This window comes from Melospiza georgiana, chromosome 2, assembly GCF_028018845.1.
Source record: "Melospiza georgiana isolate bMelGeo1 chromosome 2, bMelGeo1.pri, whole genome shotgun sequence".
Taxonomy (NCBI): Eukaryota; Metazoa; Chordata; class Aves; order Passeriformes; family Passerellidae; genus Melospiza; species Melospiza georgiana.
In genome coordinates, this window is record NC_080431.1 from 104,821,968 (window position 1) to 104,841,028 (window position 19,061).

Consider the following 19,061-nt stretch of genomic DNA (forward strand, 5'->3'; position numbering starts at 1 on the left):
GCTAGCACAGTAGCAGACAGAAGCTCTGTCAGTGTAGCTGATCAGTCCTGTGAGTGGTATCAGCTACCAGCTTCACACTATTGTCCTGGTAAAGTACTTGAAGAAACTGTTAAACTAACAATTGAAAGAAATAACAGCTAAAAACTTAATTTCAGGAGAACTCACTTTTCAGATATTGTGTAACAAAAGACATTTGCATCTGTAACTTAAAAATCCAGTTCTGTAAATAGTGAAAAAGATTCTAGGTTGAGATGGTACACATCTCTTAGAATCATCCCTACTGAATTATAATCATATTTCATGAATGCCAGAATGAAGTATTTACATTTTAAAATTACTGTTATTTAAACTTCGTAAACATGCTCCCAGCACAAGTAAAATGGGGAAGAAAGACAAAGCAGTTTGCTATTTCAGGTTGACATCAATCACTTGACCATGAATAGTGTAAAAAGCAAAAACTATTAATCACTACAAGTTTCAGGATAAACAATCCTTCCTTTATATATACTGTGAACTACTCTATCATAGATAGATAGACAGGTAGATGGACAGATAGAGATGCTGGCTACCTAACTACAGTTAAATGAAGAATTTTAACATTCTAATAATTTTTTTAAACACAGCTGTGCTGGTTTTGGGTGAGATAGAGTAAATTTTCTTTTCTTCTTTTTCATTGCCATTTTAAACCCTATGTTCTGGCCCAAAGGGAGCAGGGGGGCAGATTTTAACAGATACACCTTTACATGGCTGCAACCATGAGTTACATGCCATAACAACTGCTTATAGCAGGAAGCACTGGAGGAGAAGCCTTACAAGAAGCAGTGCAAGTGCAGCAGTGACCCAACCTGAGCTGGCCTTGGTGCCAATAACACAACACAAACAACTTTTGCCTTATGTGAAACTGTCCTCTTCTCAACCCACGAGCTGTTTCACTTTTACTCTTCCAGTTCTCTCTCCAAGCCTGCTGGTGAGGAAGTGGCAGTGAGTGGTGTTTAGCTCCTGCTGGGATTACCCCATGAGAACAGCTCGGGGCACACCAGTGACTGTTCCCAGTCAGAGCAGTTCCCATCAGCCTCACTGGCTGCTGACTTAAGCAATGACACTGTGACAGAGGCTGACAACATTGCAGGAATAAAAAGGGCATTATCATGGCTTAAGCAGCTGAATGCTTGCCTGTGGAACTGAATTCCATACCTGCTTCTTCCTACCCCACAGCTGCTAACCTAGTCAGATAAACTGGGATTTCAGAGATGGGGTTCTTGACCATGCAGTTATTAAAATTCTGAGTTTCAGAAGGAAAAAAAAATACCCCACTGAAACAGAAACAGTGATTTTGAAAAACAGAGCCCTCATTTGAAAGGTACTTGCTAACAAACCAAATTCCTTCAGAGAGAAGAAAATTACTAATATTTTACCTAAGCAATTCCCTTCTATCATCCTACTGTACCTTGGTACAACTTAGAACTTGAATAGTCTCTGATTCAGCATCTGCAGTCTTCCACCTGCAGAATAGCTGAGCATCTACAGAACAATCAGTATGCCTGATTCATACCTCAAAAAGACAGGTATTTCATTTTTCATTCACCCTTTATATACAAATGAATAGTAAAGAAGCAGCATTTTAAACTTCCCAAAGAGTACTTGAATAAGCCACATTTGTCTCCTTAGTTTTCTGTTCACAGATGTAGACAAATGAAGATTCCAGAGGTTGCTCATTTCTTGCTTTAAATCAGAACACTGAAAAAAACACTTATCAGTCACAGATGATCTGAAGACACCTGTTCAATAGTTTTCCCTGTTTATATACTCTCAGTATATTAGAAATTTTGATATAGATGTCGACTGACATAATGAGCAACTGTCGTATCTGTCTCATATCACACCTACTTTTCACTATGCCGAGTCATTAAGAATAGCACTTTTTCCTAATTTTTTCCACAAGCCAAAGAACCTACTAATTCTACAGGACATTTTTCTGCCTTATGTAGTATCAGAGAAGAAAAGAAACAGCAGAGTAAATGAAAAGCAGGCAGTTCACACTTGCCTGCTGCACCAGCAGCGTGCCAAGGCTCACACCAAACCATTTCCACTGCAGTGCTCTAGAGTGGAGCCACACAGCCCCAGAGAGCACAGAGAAAAAACACCCCAAGCCTGAACCTAATCTGAACCTTGCCTGCAATTGGAGGGGGGGCTGGGTACGTGGAATGAGAAAGGTGAACTTTATTTAACTTCTCCTGCACCTCTGCACTTCCTACACTGGGTCAACAAAGGCAATCAAAGGGAATGAAGTACAGGGAAAAAAAAGTTACATAACTGGAGAACCTGGCCTAAGTGAAATTAAAGAGAGGATGAAATTCAACAAGGAACATTGTCCCTTTCTCCCCAGCTGCAGTCAAATAAATTTTTAGGCCAAGGAGGTTAAATAAGCTTCAACCTTTTAGACATTTATCCAAACTAAACCATTTGAGAATCACCCATCATTTAATGTTGAATACCTTGGCTGGGGAACATAAAAAACCTGCTAAATCTGCACATCTCCCACAGGTCACACACACTGGCCAACAACGTATGTTAAAAAAAAAATTGGAGAAGTAAAATTATGCTGATCTTTATCTTATTATCAAAGGAATATAATAAGAAGAAAAGTAATCAAAATACAAGGAACTAAAATAGAAAAAATATTTCAGTACACTAAAGCTCGTAAGTCTGGGTTAAACTAAGACCTTATTCCTTTCTTTATTTAAATATATAGCAAATAAAAAAAGTGAGACTTTCTTAGTCCGAATATCTTATTTTTTTATATGTTTTTTAAAATCAAATCAAGAGATGTCTTCATCATTAGCAATGGGAATTTTTATGTACTAAACTGAGGTATCCCACCTCATAACTATCACAGATTTCCTCTTTATGTTGATGGACTCCCATACTCTCATTTAGGACTCACATAAAGCACAATAGGTTATGCACAGAAAAAAAGTTTATTGAGGAAAGGCAATATTATTAAAGTGCAAATGGAGATAAAGTTTACATGAAGCCAGGGCATCATCTGTGAGCCAAGAGACTTGCACTCACATACAGATACTGAGTCCTTGATACAACACTCCGGATGCTGGGCAGATGTGGATCCTCTCTGCTATTTTTATCTTTCCTGTAAACAGTACAAGCTTTACGTGCCAGTCTAAAAGACTGCATGTGCTACTGAAAAAATCCTGATGTACCACTCAATGCTGTAATTTAAAAAATTGGAAGCTTCCATTAAAAAATGAGAGAAATCAATTTCAAGACACTATGTAGAGATCAATAAAATCTAGAATTTTAGTAGAAGCTGGTCTTTCTAGAGTCATAGCCATTATCTACTTAGTCTTTACCTATTCTATAAATACAGCACATATATAATTCTATAAATTCCAGCATGTAGACAGAGAACATAAAGCATAAACACAGACTGTTTGTTATCACAACAGGGGAACCTATTCCCTAAGACCTCTATAGAATCAGAGGAATATTAGTACTTCCAAATGGTGATTTAGACAAAGTTAATCACATGAAATTGTGATTTTGCAACAAACCTCCAAACATGGTCTCCAGCATTTTCCACCTCAAAAACATGGAATGGTTTAGGTTGGAAGGGACCTCAAAGGTCATCTAGTTTCAACCCCTTTAACATGGGCAAAGACACCTTCACTAGTCCAGCTTCCTCAAGGCCCTGTCCAACCTGGCCCTGAACACTTCCAGGGATGGGGCACCCACAGCTTCTCTGGGCAGCCAGTGCCAGAGCCCTGCCACCCTCACAGTAAAGAATTGCTTCCTTATATCAAATCTAAACCTGCCCCATTTTAGGTTAAACCATTCCCTCTTGGCCTATCTACAAGCCTATGTAAAAGGCCCCTCTCCAGCTCTCTTGTAGCCCTCTTTAAGCACTGCAAGGTGCCATAAGGCTTCCCCAGAGCCTTCTCTTCTCCAAGCTAAACAGCCTCAACCCTCTCAGTCTGTCTTCATGGGAGAGGTGCTCCAGCCCTCTGATCACCTTCACAGCCTCCTCTGGGCTCGCTCCTACATTGGGTCCCACAGATCTGCAGGGATTCTCATCAGAATCCCCTCTCTCTCCCTGCTTTGGATGCAGCCCAGGGTGCAGTTGGCTCTCTGAGGTGCTGGCCCATGTCAAGGTTCTCTTCCACCAACATCCTCAGGCTAACCTGTACTTTGTCATGGTAAGAGGATGCAAGAAAGTTTAGATTTAAGATGCTAAATTCTGAATGTTCATCTTTAGAATTGTCCAAAATACCCCAAATTACAGAAATTAACACATTATTCTTCTCTAAATTTGTATTATACCATCACAGAGGCACTACTGCAAAACTAGGAATCTGAAGAGGCATTAAAGGGTAAAAAAAAAATTTAAATAGTCAAGCATTCTTTTTTTTTTTACTTGATCACAAGCCAGAAAGTCAAGACAGTTTCTGGTTTTCCCAAAACAATATGAAGACTTACCTCGTTTTGTTACTATAATAAGCAAAAAGCTAAGTTTATCAGTTTCCCAATTTAATTATCATGAAAACAAGAAATCCACCTCAACCATTTTCAGACTTCCTTCTGATTTGAATACTTTCTCCAGCTGACAACATCCCATAACATGTCAGTTATCTTAAGCCCCATAAACAGCAGTAGGAAAAACAAGCACGGTGCCTGGCTTTGAGCTTGGTAACCATGTCCTCTTTTCAAACTGGGCTTAAAAAGACTGAAGCATACCAAACATCCACTGGCAAAGAAAATATCTGAAACACGTATCTCAGCTGCAGAGAAGGCAGAGGTGATGCTGATAAAAGCTGACAGTTACTGTGTGAAACAGGATTGTGCACACAGAAGCCCTGCTAAGTAAGGCAGCCCAGAACCAAACAGTAACACAATTGTAAACATTAGCTTTTCTCCTGCAAGTTTTTATTATCTGCTAAGATTAGCACAACAGCAATGACTGGTCTAGCACTGTTAGAAAGCAACACACAGACTGAATAAAGCCTTGTACTGTTTTCATTTACCAGTTCCCAACCTCAGTTTCACCTTGTCACTCTCCAATCAAAGGCAAAACTAACAACGAATGTCTCCCTCAACACACAAATTAGCAGAAAGAAATTTCTTTCTTCAGCTTCTGTGAGTGAAAGGCAGCAACAATAGAGTTAATGCAGCTAATCTTCAGCTGAGGGAAATTATTATGGGCAGAGATTTTTCTGCAATAGAAAAAACCTGCAGCTTTTCTCTGACTAAGGCAAAGACAGGCACTTGATTCAGCCCAATTTCTTGTGGCTGATCTAGCTACTAAATAGTTGTAAAAAATTTAAAGGGAAGGAGGGAGAAAGGACAGCAATCAAGTGGCAAATAATTCACTACCCAGAGTTTAAAAAAGTAACTTCCCTGTTATTTTCCCCATAATCAGTTTCATAGAATCTACCACTGCTTTTTGACATGCTTGGAGGCATCAAAGTACCACTATTCATGGAAAGCACTGCCAGCACCAGTAGGAAACTGAAGAATTTTAGAGAAAGCTCATTATTATGCTAATTTACATGGAAGGTTGTTTGTTTTCCAGAACTAGTGTATTTTGGCATACACTTCAAAAAGTTTAGAAATCATGTGGTAAACATCTATCATGTGATAAACACTTCTCAAATTGTTGAGAGGCCCTCGACCACCCGTGGTTGTGCTACAGTTCTGAGCATGAAGGGCTGTTTTACTGAACAGAATAAAATCCCACAAAATGCAAAGAATCCAGACACATTTCCCTCCATAACATGATGCAAAATAAAAAACGATTATACTGAAGCAGGGTTAAAAAAGCACTTCAAGATTCTTCTCCTTGTGTTTTGCTTTAAAGAGATATTGAAGACTTTTAAAACACAATTTAAGCATAAAAGCAGTACATACTAGAATAGACAGAGCTATAAGTTCTGCTGTGATCAACTGGAGTACTTCCCTTACTGCTAGATTTACCTGTACCATCCCACATCAGCAGAAGGCTAGGGATGTAGTCCTAACAGTGTCATTACTGTTTCATTACATTTCAGAATTCTGCCTGTCATCAGAGCCCACTGCAGTTAAAGACAGACTGCTAACCAAGGCTGGGATCATTTACCTTCAATGTAATAAAAGCTGGGGTACATGTTTTAAAGTTGTGAATCCCATTGGGCTTTGCACTCCAGGACATAACAGCTGCTGAACTACTTAGACAAAACTTTAAATGCTCTGAAGTGTTACCGAAGAATAGCTGAGAAGTTTCAGTTGCACCACCTTGAACACACAGCAGAATCATTAACCTGATCAGGCTGAGTACTACGAAGGATAAAAAAAGCATGAGTGGCTTTCCATGACACAGCAATCCAGTACTTGTGTCAGAATCCATGTCTTCTCTTTGCAGAGAACAGTGATGAAATTTTTGCTCCTGGCACATTTCTATAACCAGCCCAACCTCCCAGGGAAAGGTGAAGAGATGTGCAGCACTTCTGAAAGAAGACAGGCGGGGTGAAATCATACTGTGAGACACGTTTGACCCATCAGCTGCCCCTTGAGTCCCCCTGACCTCAGCTGACACAGGAGCTACGCTGTTTGTACCCAGCCTGTGCCAGGGGGCAGGACAAAGCAACAGCTGCAAGCCTCTCTTGGCTCAGCCTCAGGCACCCTTGCTGCTGTTCAAAGGTAGCCTGAGGCTAAAGCAATTCACAGCCCTCCTGAGGTGCATGGCAACCAGAGCCTACCGTGTTCACAGAGTTCAGCTGCAAGTGGCAAACCACATTGAGGCCCTCCTAAGAAAGACCCTACACTCATCTCAGCTGCCAAATGTTAGCCACACAACACCCTTGCAGCTGCTCCTCCACATGCATGGAAGCAGGAGCATGCCCTGAGTATCTCCAGAACACAGGTTTGCAGCCAGAGTTTGGATTTGAGGCTTGTGATGCTGACAGAAGATAGCTGGGCCATTGCATGTGACCTCCACACAGCCCCACAGCGTCCCCCTTTCTGCAGTCCCTGATGGCAGTGAGGCTTGTTCCTAGGAACACCAGGTGAGGATTGCAGGAGGAACTGTCTGAATGTAAATTAATGCACTCCAGAGATGGGGGAGCCAAGATATTCAGGACTGACTTTGGTACATGTTGGCCTGCAGAAGGGTATCAAATGCTGGCAGAGACTGGGCCAGCTGGTCTCCTGGTGCTGCAAGAAGCTTCCAGGTGGAATTCCCTCCCAGCATGGAAGCCTGCAGCCTGAAGATGGGAAACACTTACTTTTTGATAGTGAGTGAAAACCACTAAGATCCAGTCACATGTGGAGACAAAATCCAAAAGCTGCTACATAGGTGCTTTGTTGTTTTGGAATGGTGAACTCTCCAAGGCTGAAGACTGTTGACCTGTACTTTTCTAGCCAAACCTGCTTATCTTGTAAGCCTTTAGACATAAACTGTTGACCAAATCTGAGATAGTGGACCTAGCCACACCTAAACTCCTCTGAGTTTAGAAAGTAAGGGGGTCCCATTGAAGCTCATAACTGGAGAGACCATGACCCTATTGCACTATTATCTGTTTTAATAGATGATAGTTATTTACTTATTGTATTACAGCCTCATTACAGCAGTATTTAGACAATAAATTAGCAATAAATCAAATAATAATCATGCACATAATCACTATATCCTACTTCTTGTTCCTGGCCAAGAGCTGTTGACTACTCTGACACAAGTCCATCCTGAGGAAACCAAAACATCTTGAGTTCTCAACTAGGTTTTGCACAAGTCCTTACAAGTCAGAAGACCTTTACCTCAAGGCAAACCAGGAACTTACCTTTACTAGCCTGTAAAGGCTACCTTTTAACTAGCATGTGCAAGTGTGTTCAATTACTTACCTTTTAACTAGGATGTGCAAGCATAATTTAACAATTAAAAAAGCTTACACTGATAAAAAAGATTACACTGATAAAGGAAGAGCATGACTGCAGAACATAATATGAGCTACCACATATCTACCATAATCTGTTTTATGGAGGATGGAAATTAAAGCAATGTAATTAACCCACATAAGCAAACACTTCCTTTATTTTTGTTTAACCTAATTTTGAGACTGCAGGTCTAAGAGAAATGATTCTTATGAAGAACATGCTACACACAGCACAGCAAGACTGAGCAAGCATGCAATCACTGCAAAGGAGATGAGTGGCTGGGAGTCACTGAAAGCCAACTTGAAATGCAAAAGACAGAAGTGAAGATCTGCTTGCCAGCATCTCACAGCCAAATGGCACAGTAGATTCCTTCAGAGTAAATGAGGAACTACATGAAAAATATGTTTGCATATACTTCTTAAAAAATAAATAAATGGACCTTTAGAACTTGCAGACTGCTATGCATAGCCAGCACAGTTCTTTACTCCTATCAGAGGAAAAAAAAAATTCTATCAGAAGAACATTCACTGATATGAAGAAATCCAGAAAATGCTGCCACTTTAATTTTTTAAAAAATAAATTAAACAATATTAAAAACAAACAACCAAAACCCACTTTACTGCAGTGTTTTCAAGAGCCATGTGACAATAATTGGTCTTCAGAGCTAAGGCAGGTCAATAGATGCAGTTGTTCCTTTTTTCAGAATAATCTTACATGTTCAAATTTTTGAAGTCAATTGTAATGGTTGTAATGGGTGTAAAAGCTTCTAAGTCTATTTAGGGAGACTCAATTTGACTTATAATCACACAGCGAAAAATACTACTTGCTGAGTAAGTTATAAAGAAACAGAAACACACCATTTGTGTTGTGTATCATGCAGAATATGAGGTTGGAAACCATCTAAGGAAGATGAAGGTACATGAATCACAGAATCAATCAGTCAATCACAGAATTGATTAACTAGGTTGGAAAAGGCCTCTGAGATCATCAGTCCAACTGTGTCCTGTACTTCATCAAAAGCAACACGGCTGGCAAGTCAAGGGAGAGGATTCTCCCATCTACTCTGCTTTTGTGAGACCCCACCAGGAGTGCTGCATCCAGCTCTGGAGTTTCCAGCGTTACAAGGGTGGGGACCTGTTTGAGAGGTTCAACAGGAGGACTGTGAAGATGACCAGAGGGCTAGAACACATCCCCCAGGAAGAGGGTTGGGGCTGTTTCACCTGGAGAACAAAAGGCTCTGGGGAGAACTTATAGCACCTTGCAGTACCTAAAGGGGGCTTCAAGAGAACTGGAGAGGGACCTTTTACAAAGGCCTGTAGTGATAGGGCAAGGGGGAAAGACTTCAAGAGGGCTGATTTAGATTACTGTGAGGATAGAAAGACACTGAAACATATTACACAGAGAGTGGATACCCCATCCCTGGAAGTGTTCAATGCCAGTCTGGACAAGGCTTTGAGCAACCTGGTTTAGTGAAAGGTATCTCTGCCCATGTCAGAGGGGTTAAAACAGGATGACCTTTAAGGTGTCTGCCAACCTCAACTGTTTTATGACAGTAACATATAGACCTGATGTTTGTTACTGTCATTTAAAACTGGCCTCACACACTTGGATATAAAAGGACTACCATACTGGTATATTAAAGGGTTTTGTTACTAGAATATTTGGTTTGATGTCACAATGCAGAGCTTTGCTGGAGACACCTGAAGTCACTCTGTATGTGCAGCACCACACAGAGATAAAAGATCAGGTCCCAACAGCTCTGCTGTTTTACTGAAGCAGCAGAATATCCAGCCCAGCCTCTCATCCACCACCTTCCTGTTCTAAAGATGGCTGGTTTGCTTCTCTTGGTACTTTTGTACTCTGTGGTATGTATGTCTCTTGAGATTTAAAGCAAATATACCCCTAGCCATTGAGTTACCTGTGTGGGAAAAGAAAGAAAAGATTTTAAGCGTTCCTGAGAAAAACAGGAAACCCTGCCTGCTGAAGTAAGCATCAGAGCACTAACCCTTAACTCCAGCACTGCTCCCTGTCGCACCCAGGGCAAAGATAAACTGCAGCAGGAAGGTATGATGAAGTTTGTTTAGAAGTGATTGCCCTCACCTGTCATTCCTGTCAGAGACTGAACTCCCTGCAGCAGAGTCAGCAAGGGAAGCTGTGCCTCCAGCTAAGCTACACGGGTTACCATGCTGTATTTATCCCAAAGCAGTGACAAGTGTTCACTGCACCTGATGCACTCATGCTGAAGAAGCTGAAGCATCCCTGCCAATTCTGAAGTGGGGACACTGGCCTTCTGAGGGCAGAGGGTTTCAGGGCAGGCAGCTGAGGAACAGGCAATGATTCCCCCAGCAGGTGCCAGAGCCTGAAAATTAGGATCCAGCAAATCTATTTCCTCCTTCCCCTTTCACAGTGTAACACAAAGAAAAAAAAGTTTCATGAACAAGAAATCAGGGTTAAGAAATCAGGTACAAAAGTAAGGAGGACCCATGTTTCAGTCTCTGTTTAGGCTCACTCCCAAGTCTTGGCTCTGGATGAAGACAAGCCTGTAGAGACAGGTATCACACCATGCATTTTGGGGCTGCCTTATCACACAGGATATTGATTAGATAAGTTCATATAAAGCAAAACAGCAGAAACAGACTTCAAAATATTCCCCTATACTCACAAATTACCTGACAGTTTCCTGGATTGTCAAAGGAACACTCACTTAGGTCAGCAATTAGCTCTATTTCTCAGTACACCACTTGTCTTCCTTTCAGTTGATTTTCATCCTGCTGACTGTATAATTTCTAAATGCTGTGGTCAAATGGTCAAAGAAATATCCCAAGCCTCAAAACAGATTGCTGCACATCCCTCATGAGGGAAAAGTATGATCAGCTACAGAGAAAGGATTTCATAAACCAAAATGGGAACACCCAAAACCTGTATAAGTGTACTTTGTACACCCCTTCCCTTAACACTGTAGCCAAACCCTATTGCCTGGCACTGCAGGCACTAAGATTTGATAAAGTCTTGAGTAGACAAGGAAAAGCTACATTTTTTCTACCTAACATCACCCTTCCAGAGGTACAGGCCAGACATTTGACTTTGACATCATGTTTGTTTTCTTAGTACATTAAGAACAGAAAGATCCTTTGCAGCTATTAATCACTCTACCTGTAACATCACTGTATCCAAGTCACACTCACCCTTCCACCGTGTCTCTCAAGTTGTTTATGAATGCACTACAGTGCCTGTAGTTTGATTTTCTTCATGGGATAATTCTGAAGAATTCTAAAAATTCTCAATTAGAGAATTCTCCTAGGCTCACTGTTCCTAGGGAAAATTACTTTTATTCTTTTATTTTCTGCAAAAAAAGCTTCACACTACTTGCCAGTTATAGTTTAAAAATATTACCTTTTTTTCTTCCCAGAGACACAGTCAATGTGTGCAGGCATCCTTGCTGCTCCTCTATTAGGTAGATATCATTGCCCATTTTTGGAAAATATAAATTACTTTGCTGACAGCTTGTTTCTAGCCCACACTGAGCAAAGAAATCTTAGTTTTCTTTACCAAGTTCTTATTTCATTTTTAAGTTAGTTCTCACAAGTGCTGTAGTTCTCCTTCAGTAAAGCAAAACCTTAAAAAGCTGAGAGATTTCTTAAGATCGGGGTCACTTGCATTACCTGCAGGTCTGCAATACCTAACTAAAGGCATAAGCCATGCTTCCATTCACAGTAAGATTTCAAATGATGGGAAGCCAGTAATGACTACACTCAAGGTAAAAAACACATATACTCTGATTATAGAATTTAAGTGGGTTTGCAGCACTTTTCTCAGTGTTCTACTGAAAAATCATCGATCAGAAAACCTGCCTGCAGACAGGAAAGAAGTTTCTGTTGAAGTTTTTTGTTGCCCTCTGTCCTTAAAGTTTGCTGATTTTGTTACAAAAGGTACTTATAGATTCATACTAAGGTGAATAAACTACTTTGGAGGGGGCTGTCTAAAGGCTGAGTAAAAGCTACAATTTCAGGCACAGTCAGGGAAAAAGGCTAATAGATAACATTTTTAACAAAGAGCCATCAATCCTACTCACAATGAGATGGTCTTTTGCTGCTCAGTCATTAAGCATTAGTAGATGATTAAGGTTCCATTATTAAACCAAGGGAAGGCAACAGGCCAGCGCCTCTTAGAGACCCCACCATTTGTTACAAAGCAACAGGATTTGCTTTTCAAGGTTCTACCCCTCAGCTAGAGAAAGTAAAAATACACTGTAAGAGATATCTTCAGTGTGGGAAACACCTGCTTAATATCTTACCCAGGCAGCAATAAAACTCCTTTAGATGTTTTCTTTTTAAAGTAAACACATGGGAACTTCCTAACACAAAGTCCATCGTGAGCCATAGGAGTGCTCACATTAACATTTATTCTTAATGATGTTCTTCTTAAGAACTGAATAGATGCCAGTATCCCAGGCATACATTATTAGGAAGTTAACAAACTAAGAAGTTGTCCCCATGGCTGATCTCAAATTGTTGCTACTGGAAAGAAATCCACAAAAAGTCTATTTTTAACAGTCGCCTTTGGAACAATTCCAGATTATGGACTATTCAATTACTTTATAATTGAAAGAAAAACCCTGGATATATGAGTGTTAAAGGTGTATCCAGTAAAAGGCACCTTACTATTACAAAGTGCTATTAATCAGGGATAAAATTATCCTGGTCAAACAAGATGACTTGAATCAAAAGTCTGCAAAGTTAGAGAACTTTGCAGACTCCTAAAAAAGAAGCACTCACTTCACAATGCAGTAATTTAAGAACTCCTTTTAAATAGCTGTTTCAGACTCCCAGTATAATGTACAGCAGGTGTGTGTCTAATACATTAATAGCACTATTAGCAGAAACAGAGGAATAATTTTGTGTTGATGAGTAAATTACTCTTACCTTCAGCGTGGCTATAAAAGAAATTCCTACGTTGTGTTTGTGTACTAAGATGCACAAAGAATGTATTACAAACTTGTCAACCTTGCTAGCAGAGACACAAAAAAAAACTCTGACTGGGGAAAAATACTGACAAAAAGGGTTTGAGATTCCTCAATATTTGGGTGGCTTATCGGGATGAAATTGACTCAATCACATGAGAATTCAAAATATGGCTAAAGTTTTAGGAAATATTCTTTAATATTTATATTAAATATTATGTGTTATATTTAATATAACACATTTCATGAGGAAAACAAAGTTCTTATGAAAGATGAACTGTGAAAGATAGACTTAAAGAGTACTTTCCATCTTTGGAGTTTGTAAATTTCCAGCATTTCCTTATGCTGGCTCATACAGATAGGAGATAAAGGTTTGTCTGCATGCCAGCAAAATGCCCACATACTCACCTTGATTAGTTTATAATACCTATTGGCTCAGAAGCTTCCAATGAATGCTCAAAAAGCTCACAGTTCTCAGCCATAGTGCCAAACTAGCCAGATGATTTTGAGTGGAGAAGGGACAGCAGCTTTCTTTTGAACCATCAGACCTGTCACCAGCTGGAACCTGAACGGGGCGGGCAATACCCACAAATCTTCCTCAGGCCCCTTGTTCAGAGCCACACACTTCGTTCACAATTTCACCGTCCAGGCCGCATTAAGTAAGAGTGGTGAATATGAAGCCTCTGGCCAAGCCAGATCAGGGGCTGGTGTGTCTTTGTCCTGTGTCTCACTCTAAGCTCCCCATCAGGCTGGGAGCTGGAAGAGGCTTCTTAGCAAACCACCCCAGGAGGAGCTCGGCTGTTCCTTAAGACTCGGCTGGTACTGCAGGACCCACAGTCCTGCTGGGACAACGCACCGTGGCGACTGAAGGAGCTGCTCTGTAAGAGCCTCAACTTCATTCTCTCGCCTTCTCCTGCTACCTGTGCTGGCCGCATTACACGAGGATCCCTTCGCACCCATGTCGCTGTCCCCACACCCCTTGCCAGAGCCCCGCTCTCCCTGTTCCCCGGCACCACCTTCACCGAGCGCTCCCGTCCCTGCCGGCCGCGTCCCCGCACGACCCGGGAGGCGGCGCGGGGCAGGCTCCAGCCCGAGCCCCCGCCCCGCGTCCCGCCTCAGCCCAGCCCGCTCACCCGCGTCGTAGAAGGCGTCCAGCACCGCCGTCTCCCCGAAGTCCAGCTCGCCGAAGTTGACGGTGCTGAGCTGGGCTCCCTCGGCCTCGCAGGCCCGCAGCAGGCACTGCCGTGCCCCGGCCTCGGGGCTCCGCGCCCCGGCGCCCGCCTTGGGCGGGTCGTTCAGCACGTACACGGCCCGCAGGCAGCGCGGCCGCGGGGCTGCCGAGCCCACCTCCGCCGCCTCCGCCTCCGCCGGGCCCCCGGCCACCAGCTCCGGCTCCGCGCCGGGGGGCGCCGGCTCCGCAGCCGCGCTGCCGCTCACGGGGCTCTCCATAGCGGCGTCGAGAGCTGAGGGGAGCGGGGCTGCCGGCAGGTGCTCAGGCGGGGCCGCGTCCCATCGCCAGCAGCCGGGCAAACCCCCGGCGAGGCGGCTCCCTCCCTCCCTCCCTCCTCGTGCCGGCCCCTCTGCCCGCGCTTCTCCCCGCTCCCGGGCGGGCGGGCACGGAGACGGGACGAGGCGAGTTGAGGGCGGCCGGCACGGAGCGGGGCTCGGCTCAGCTGGGCACCGCCCTCCCCGACCGAGACAGCCCGGGCAGCCCAGCGCGGAGTCCGGCTCCACCCCGCCGTGCCTTCCCGGGACAATGCGCCCGCTCCCGTCCGCGACCTCGGCGGCTGTGAGAGGGAGCGGCGCCGTCGGGCCGATCGCGCCCCGTTTATCTCCTGCCCTGCCCGCCCCTCGCCGGCAGCGCCCCCGCGCACCGCCCGCGGAGCGAAGGCAGCTGCTGCCCGTTTGTCTTCCCTCTGCTCCATCGCAACTTCTCCCCTGCTGAATCCCCCATCCAGTTGTTCACACGACTTTCACCACATTTAGAGTGTGTCAGAAGTTTGGGCAATAGTTCATCCTTAACTTCCTTCTCTTTTCTTAATCATCTCCCACGATCATGTCAAAATCAGCTTCTCGTAACTCTGTGGCAATTCCTGGCTTCTTTATAAGAACAAAATTATTTTTTCTTTTCTAACACGTTTTTCTTATTAGCTACGCTGGTGATAGCAGCACTGCTACTGGTCCAGGCACTGATGCATGTGCCTGGATAGTTTAATAGCTCAGCCTTGTACCCCAGCTGTCAAAAGTCACCCTACAGAGACCACAACCAACCGGTGATCAAGGGAACGGTGGAAAAGATAGTCCTCCTGCAAATTTGGGCTTGAAGTAGTAAACGTCTCTGGAAAGTTTTTCGTTTTATTTTCCACTCAAGGTGACAGATGAGGTTTAAGCCAAAAGTGTCTTCACCTTTTGCTGCAGAGTGAAGACTATGTGGCTATCAGAGACAATGATTTTACCCCATGCTATAATCATGGAAATGGAGAACTGTTGAGGTTGGAAAAGACCTCTAACATCATGTATGTCAAACTGTTAACCCAGTACCACCATGTTAGCACTTAACCATATCCCCAAGTGCCACACCCACACCTGAACACCTCCAGGGATGGTGACTCAACCACTACCCTGGGCAGCCTGTTACAATGCCTCACCAGCCTTTCAATGAGGTTATACAACAAAAGCAACAATCAAAGGCTTACAGCATGGTATTTCCTCTCAAGGTGTCTGTCAGTTTGGGATTAAAATAGATTTACTTATAAAATATGAGAAATGCATGGGCTTAAGTTCAATTGTAACTTGCTTACGATTTAGCACGAATAGGCCCTGCACAAAACACTATAGGTGAACTTGAAATGAGCTCCCTTTGTCAGCATGGCTGGCTCAGCAGGGGAGAAAACAGAGAAAGACCAGACACTTCCAGATGAGGGCCAAGACCTTGGTACCCAGTAACACAAAAGAGAGTCCCAAGGCTGCACCAAGCTGCATGATAAGAGCAGTTAATGGCCTGTCCATGTGGGCATGGATAAAGAGTCCAATGAGGTGCTGGAAGATCCTGGACCATAAATTTCTGTTGATCAGGAGGTGATAGGGTACATGAAGACCTTGTGCACAGACTGTGAGGGTGTGAAGGCACGGGGATTTCTGTATTCAGAGTCTCTGTCCAGCAGCTTAAGCAAAAATAAACCAAGTCTGCCCCAAATCCAGGGTCTGATCTCTGTGACACCAGGTATTGTCAGTAAGAATTGCAATCCAGTATTTCTAAGAAACACTCCAAGATGAGGATAGCATAGTGCTGTGCAGTATTCATGTTTGCTTAGTGGCTCATAAGGATTTTAGAGAGAATGTAGATAAATAATTTAGCAGGCAAACCTATTTCTCATTTTGGAAAGTTTGGGACAAATAAACTTTGAACTTGGTCCGCAGGTTGGGGATGTGTATGTACTTTTTTGACAGAAGCACTAGAATATGAGCCTTTGGAGGAATGACATGGCCATCGGAGATCTCCCCCATTCCCGGCAGCTTTTCCCTTTAGGCAAGAGTGAGCTATTTTATGACACACCAGGTCTATTAGCCTTGATCCAGTAATGCACCACTTACCTGATATAACAGGAGAAAAATCGAAGTCTGCATTTAGAAGATAGTCAGTGTGCACATTGAGCCTTTCATCAATAAAAAGCACTAGCACATAGGTTTATGATCCTCCCCAATAGCAATCCTACTTTGTACTTTTCGAATTATAAAAAAGTTTGTTTGAACAGCTGTTATTAAAAACTTTAAAGTACAGTGCTGTCAAAGTTAAGGGATTATTTGCACAGGAAAGCTTTTCTCTTCTTCAAGAACATTCTTGGGCTTTTAGCAACTAACATGCAAAAAAACCAAATTGCAATTAAATGTGTTTAGAACAATATATGCATGGTGTGGTGCCTTCTGTAATCTTGAAAATGAAAATTGTTTTAGTGACAATTTTCAACAAATAGGCTGGGATTGCTTAGTGGGATGCCACTGAGGCATAGTAAATAAGCCTTTTGTGCCTTCCAGAGGTTATAAAAATTTAGGTTGTTCTAGGTCTAAGACATGTCTTCAGGTTTCATTTAGCAGTTTTTATCATTTGTTACTTCTGTAAATTACTTGTGGAGAGGTCTGTCTCTTGGTCTTGAAGCAGAGTGATAGTTTCTTAGTAGATGTTTTACATTATGATAAATAAGAAAAGGGTATTTTCCCCTTTTCCTAATTTTATTTGTCTTTCAAATAATACTCTCACTATTCCTTGGACATGTTTCCTAACAATCTATCATTGATTTTCAGTAGTTTAACCTGGTGCAACTTGTTCAGAGTTTGTATGCCTTCTTTCAAGCTAGAAACAAGGACCATTTTTAAATGAAGAAGCTTCATTTTACAGACTGTGACTGTCATGAGAAACTGTGGCTCAGTGCCTGACATTTCCAGTGAGCAACAGTATCTTCAGATCTAGCAAGTTACCTGAGTGAGAATAAATAGGAGATCAGACTTTGGGGTATTTGAACTTTTCCTGTGCAAATCAAAAAGTGTAAAATGTAAAAGAAAAAAAGCTGAATCATGCAACGCTCTTTCCTCTTTTTGGAAAAGTGTCCAAGAATGAGGTTATAGAAAGAGCCACTCTGCCCCTGGAGTTGCCTATTTAAAAGTCCAGGACAAAAGTTAATATTCAGCTTCTAGATCACTTTCCAAGACTTTCTGCCTTTACATAGAACCCAGCTTAAAAAAACCAAGCCCAGTTTGTGAAGTCAACATTTGCTCTTGTACAGAACTGTAAAGATGATGGTACAATTTTCTCAGTCAGCACTTTGCACCTGTCAAATCCACTTAGTGCAGAATATTAATTACCACTTCTGCAAAGAAAATAGATGTCCTTGAAACCACCTTTTTTTTTTTTTTTCATTTTGCAAATCCCTGAGTAGCATAACTGAGCTAAGGGAAGTGATTCCTTCCTTTTTCTTTCTTTTTTTTTTTTTTTCCCCAGGGCTAAAAACTTTCAGTTCAAACTGTAAAGGCATATAAATTTCAAACTGTAAATTTATATACAGTTTGACTCCACAGGCAAATGTGCCACCTTTTCCCTAATGCATATGCAGCTACAGCATCCCTTTTTTTTTAAAGAAAGCACAGACTAGAACAATCATAAAGGTTAGTCTGCAATTTCATTGTTCTCTGACATTTTCACCTATAAAGAGGCTCCTCCCATTTTATGCAGTGTAAGGGAAAGCCAAGCTCTCTTGGCTCAGGTAAGTAGCAAATAAACCAGAAGACATCTGGGTCCATGGGGAGCCTGCAGATTTGAGCTGTTCCAGTGAGGTGCAAACCCACCTGGCCACGCCCTGGCAGTGTTTGCTGAAGGATGCTCACCAGCACAGTGTCCTGGGCATCCATCACACCTGCTCAGAGGTGCCTGGGAGCCCATCCACAGGCCCTTGGCACTGACCACCTCACTTATGGACGCAGACTTAGCCATGGCCACATCTCCCCTGCCCTTGTGTCCCAGGCAGAGAGCCCAGGTCAGGCAAGCAGCAGCATCCTGGACAGGCTTCCCCACAGAGCTCCGTCAGGGTGACAGCTGCCTTGCATGAACATGCATCCTAAAAGCCTGAATTCTATACCCTAGATGTGAGATATTTTTTCCTGTATTGTGAATATCAGGCATTAGGGAAAATATTTGGATATCAAGATTGTTTCCTGGCAAGCCAGTGTACCAACTTGCCACAGGATAATGCAAGTTGTGGTGTTTAAACTATTCCAAGCAAACATTTTGTTAAAGGATCTTTTGGTGTTACTGCTGCTAGTGTGCTACCACATTTATTTTCATTCACAGTGAGCAGGTCTCCAGGTAACCCTACGGATACTGCTGTCACATGATGACAAGGAAAAGAGTTGATTTCTTTACTGAGCATTAAGAATTTTTTTTTCCTGGAGTATGAATCCAGACAAAAGATGCATGGGCAGAAGATTAAATATTCTTCACAGGACTGATAAATTTTCTTGTTTCCAGCTTGATCAAAGTATCTAGACTTCTTTATGTGCCATGGCTCAGTGTTTTTCTTACCATTTTAAGAAAATATTGTCACTTTTAGCCATTCTCAAGTTGTTTCTCACTGAAGAAACATTCATGGTAAAGACTACCTGACTATTAAGTTTTATTCCAGTTTAGCAGTTG

General features: G+C 42.5%; 1 protein-coding gene across 1 annotated transcript in view; it reads right to left on the minus strand.

The window, feature by feature from the left end:
* Positions 1-14,326, minus strand: part of MAP3K15 (mitogen-activated protein kinase kinase kinase 15) — an 81,017-nt gene extending 66,691 nt beyond the window's left edge. Inside the window, exon 1 of the mRNA XM_058018262.1 lies at positions 14,011-14,326. Coding sequence (XP_057874245.1) covers positions 14,011-14,326 — 316 coding nt within the window. The remainder of the gene's footprint in view (positions 1-14,010) is intronic.
* Between the last annotated feature and the right edge of the window lie 4,735 nt (positions 14,327-19,061).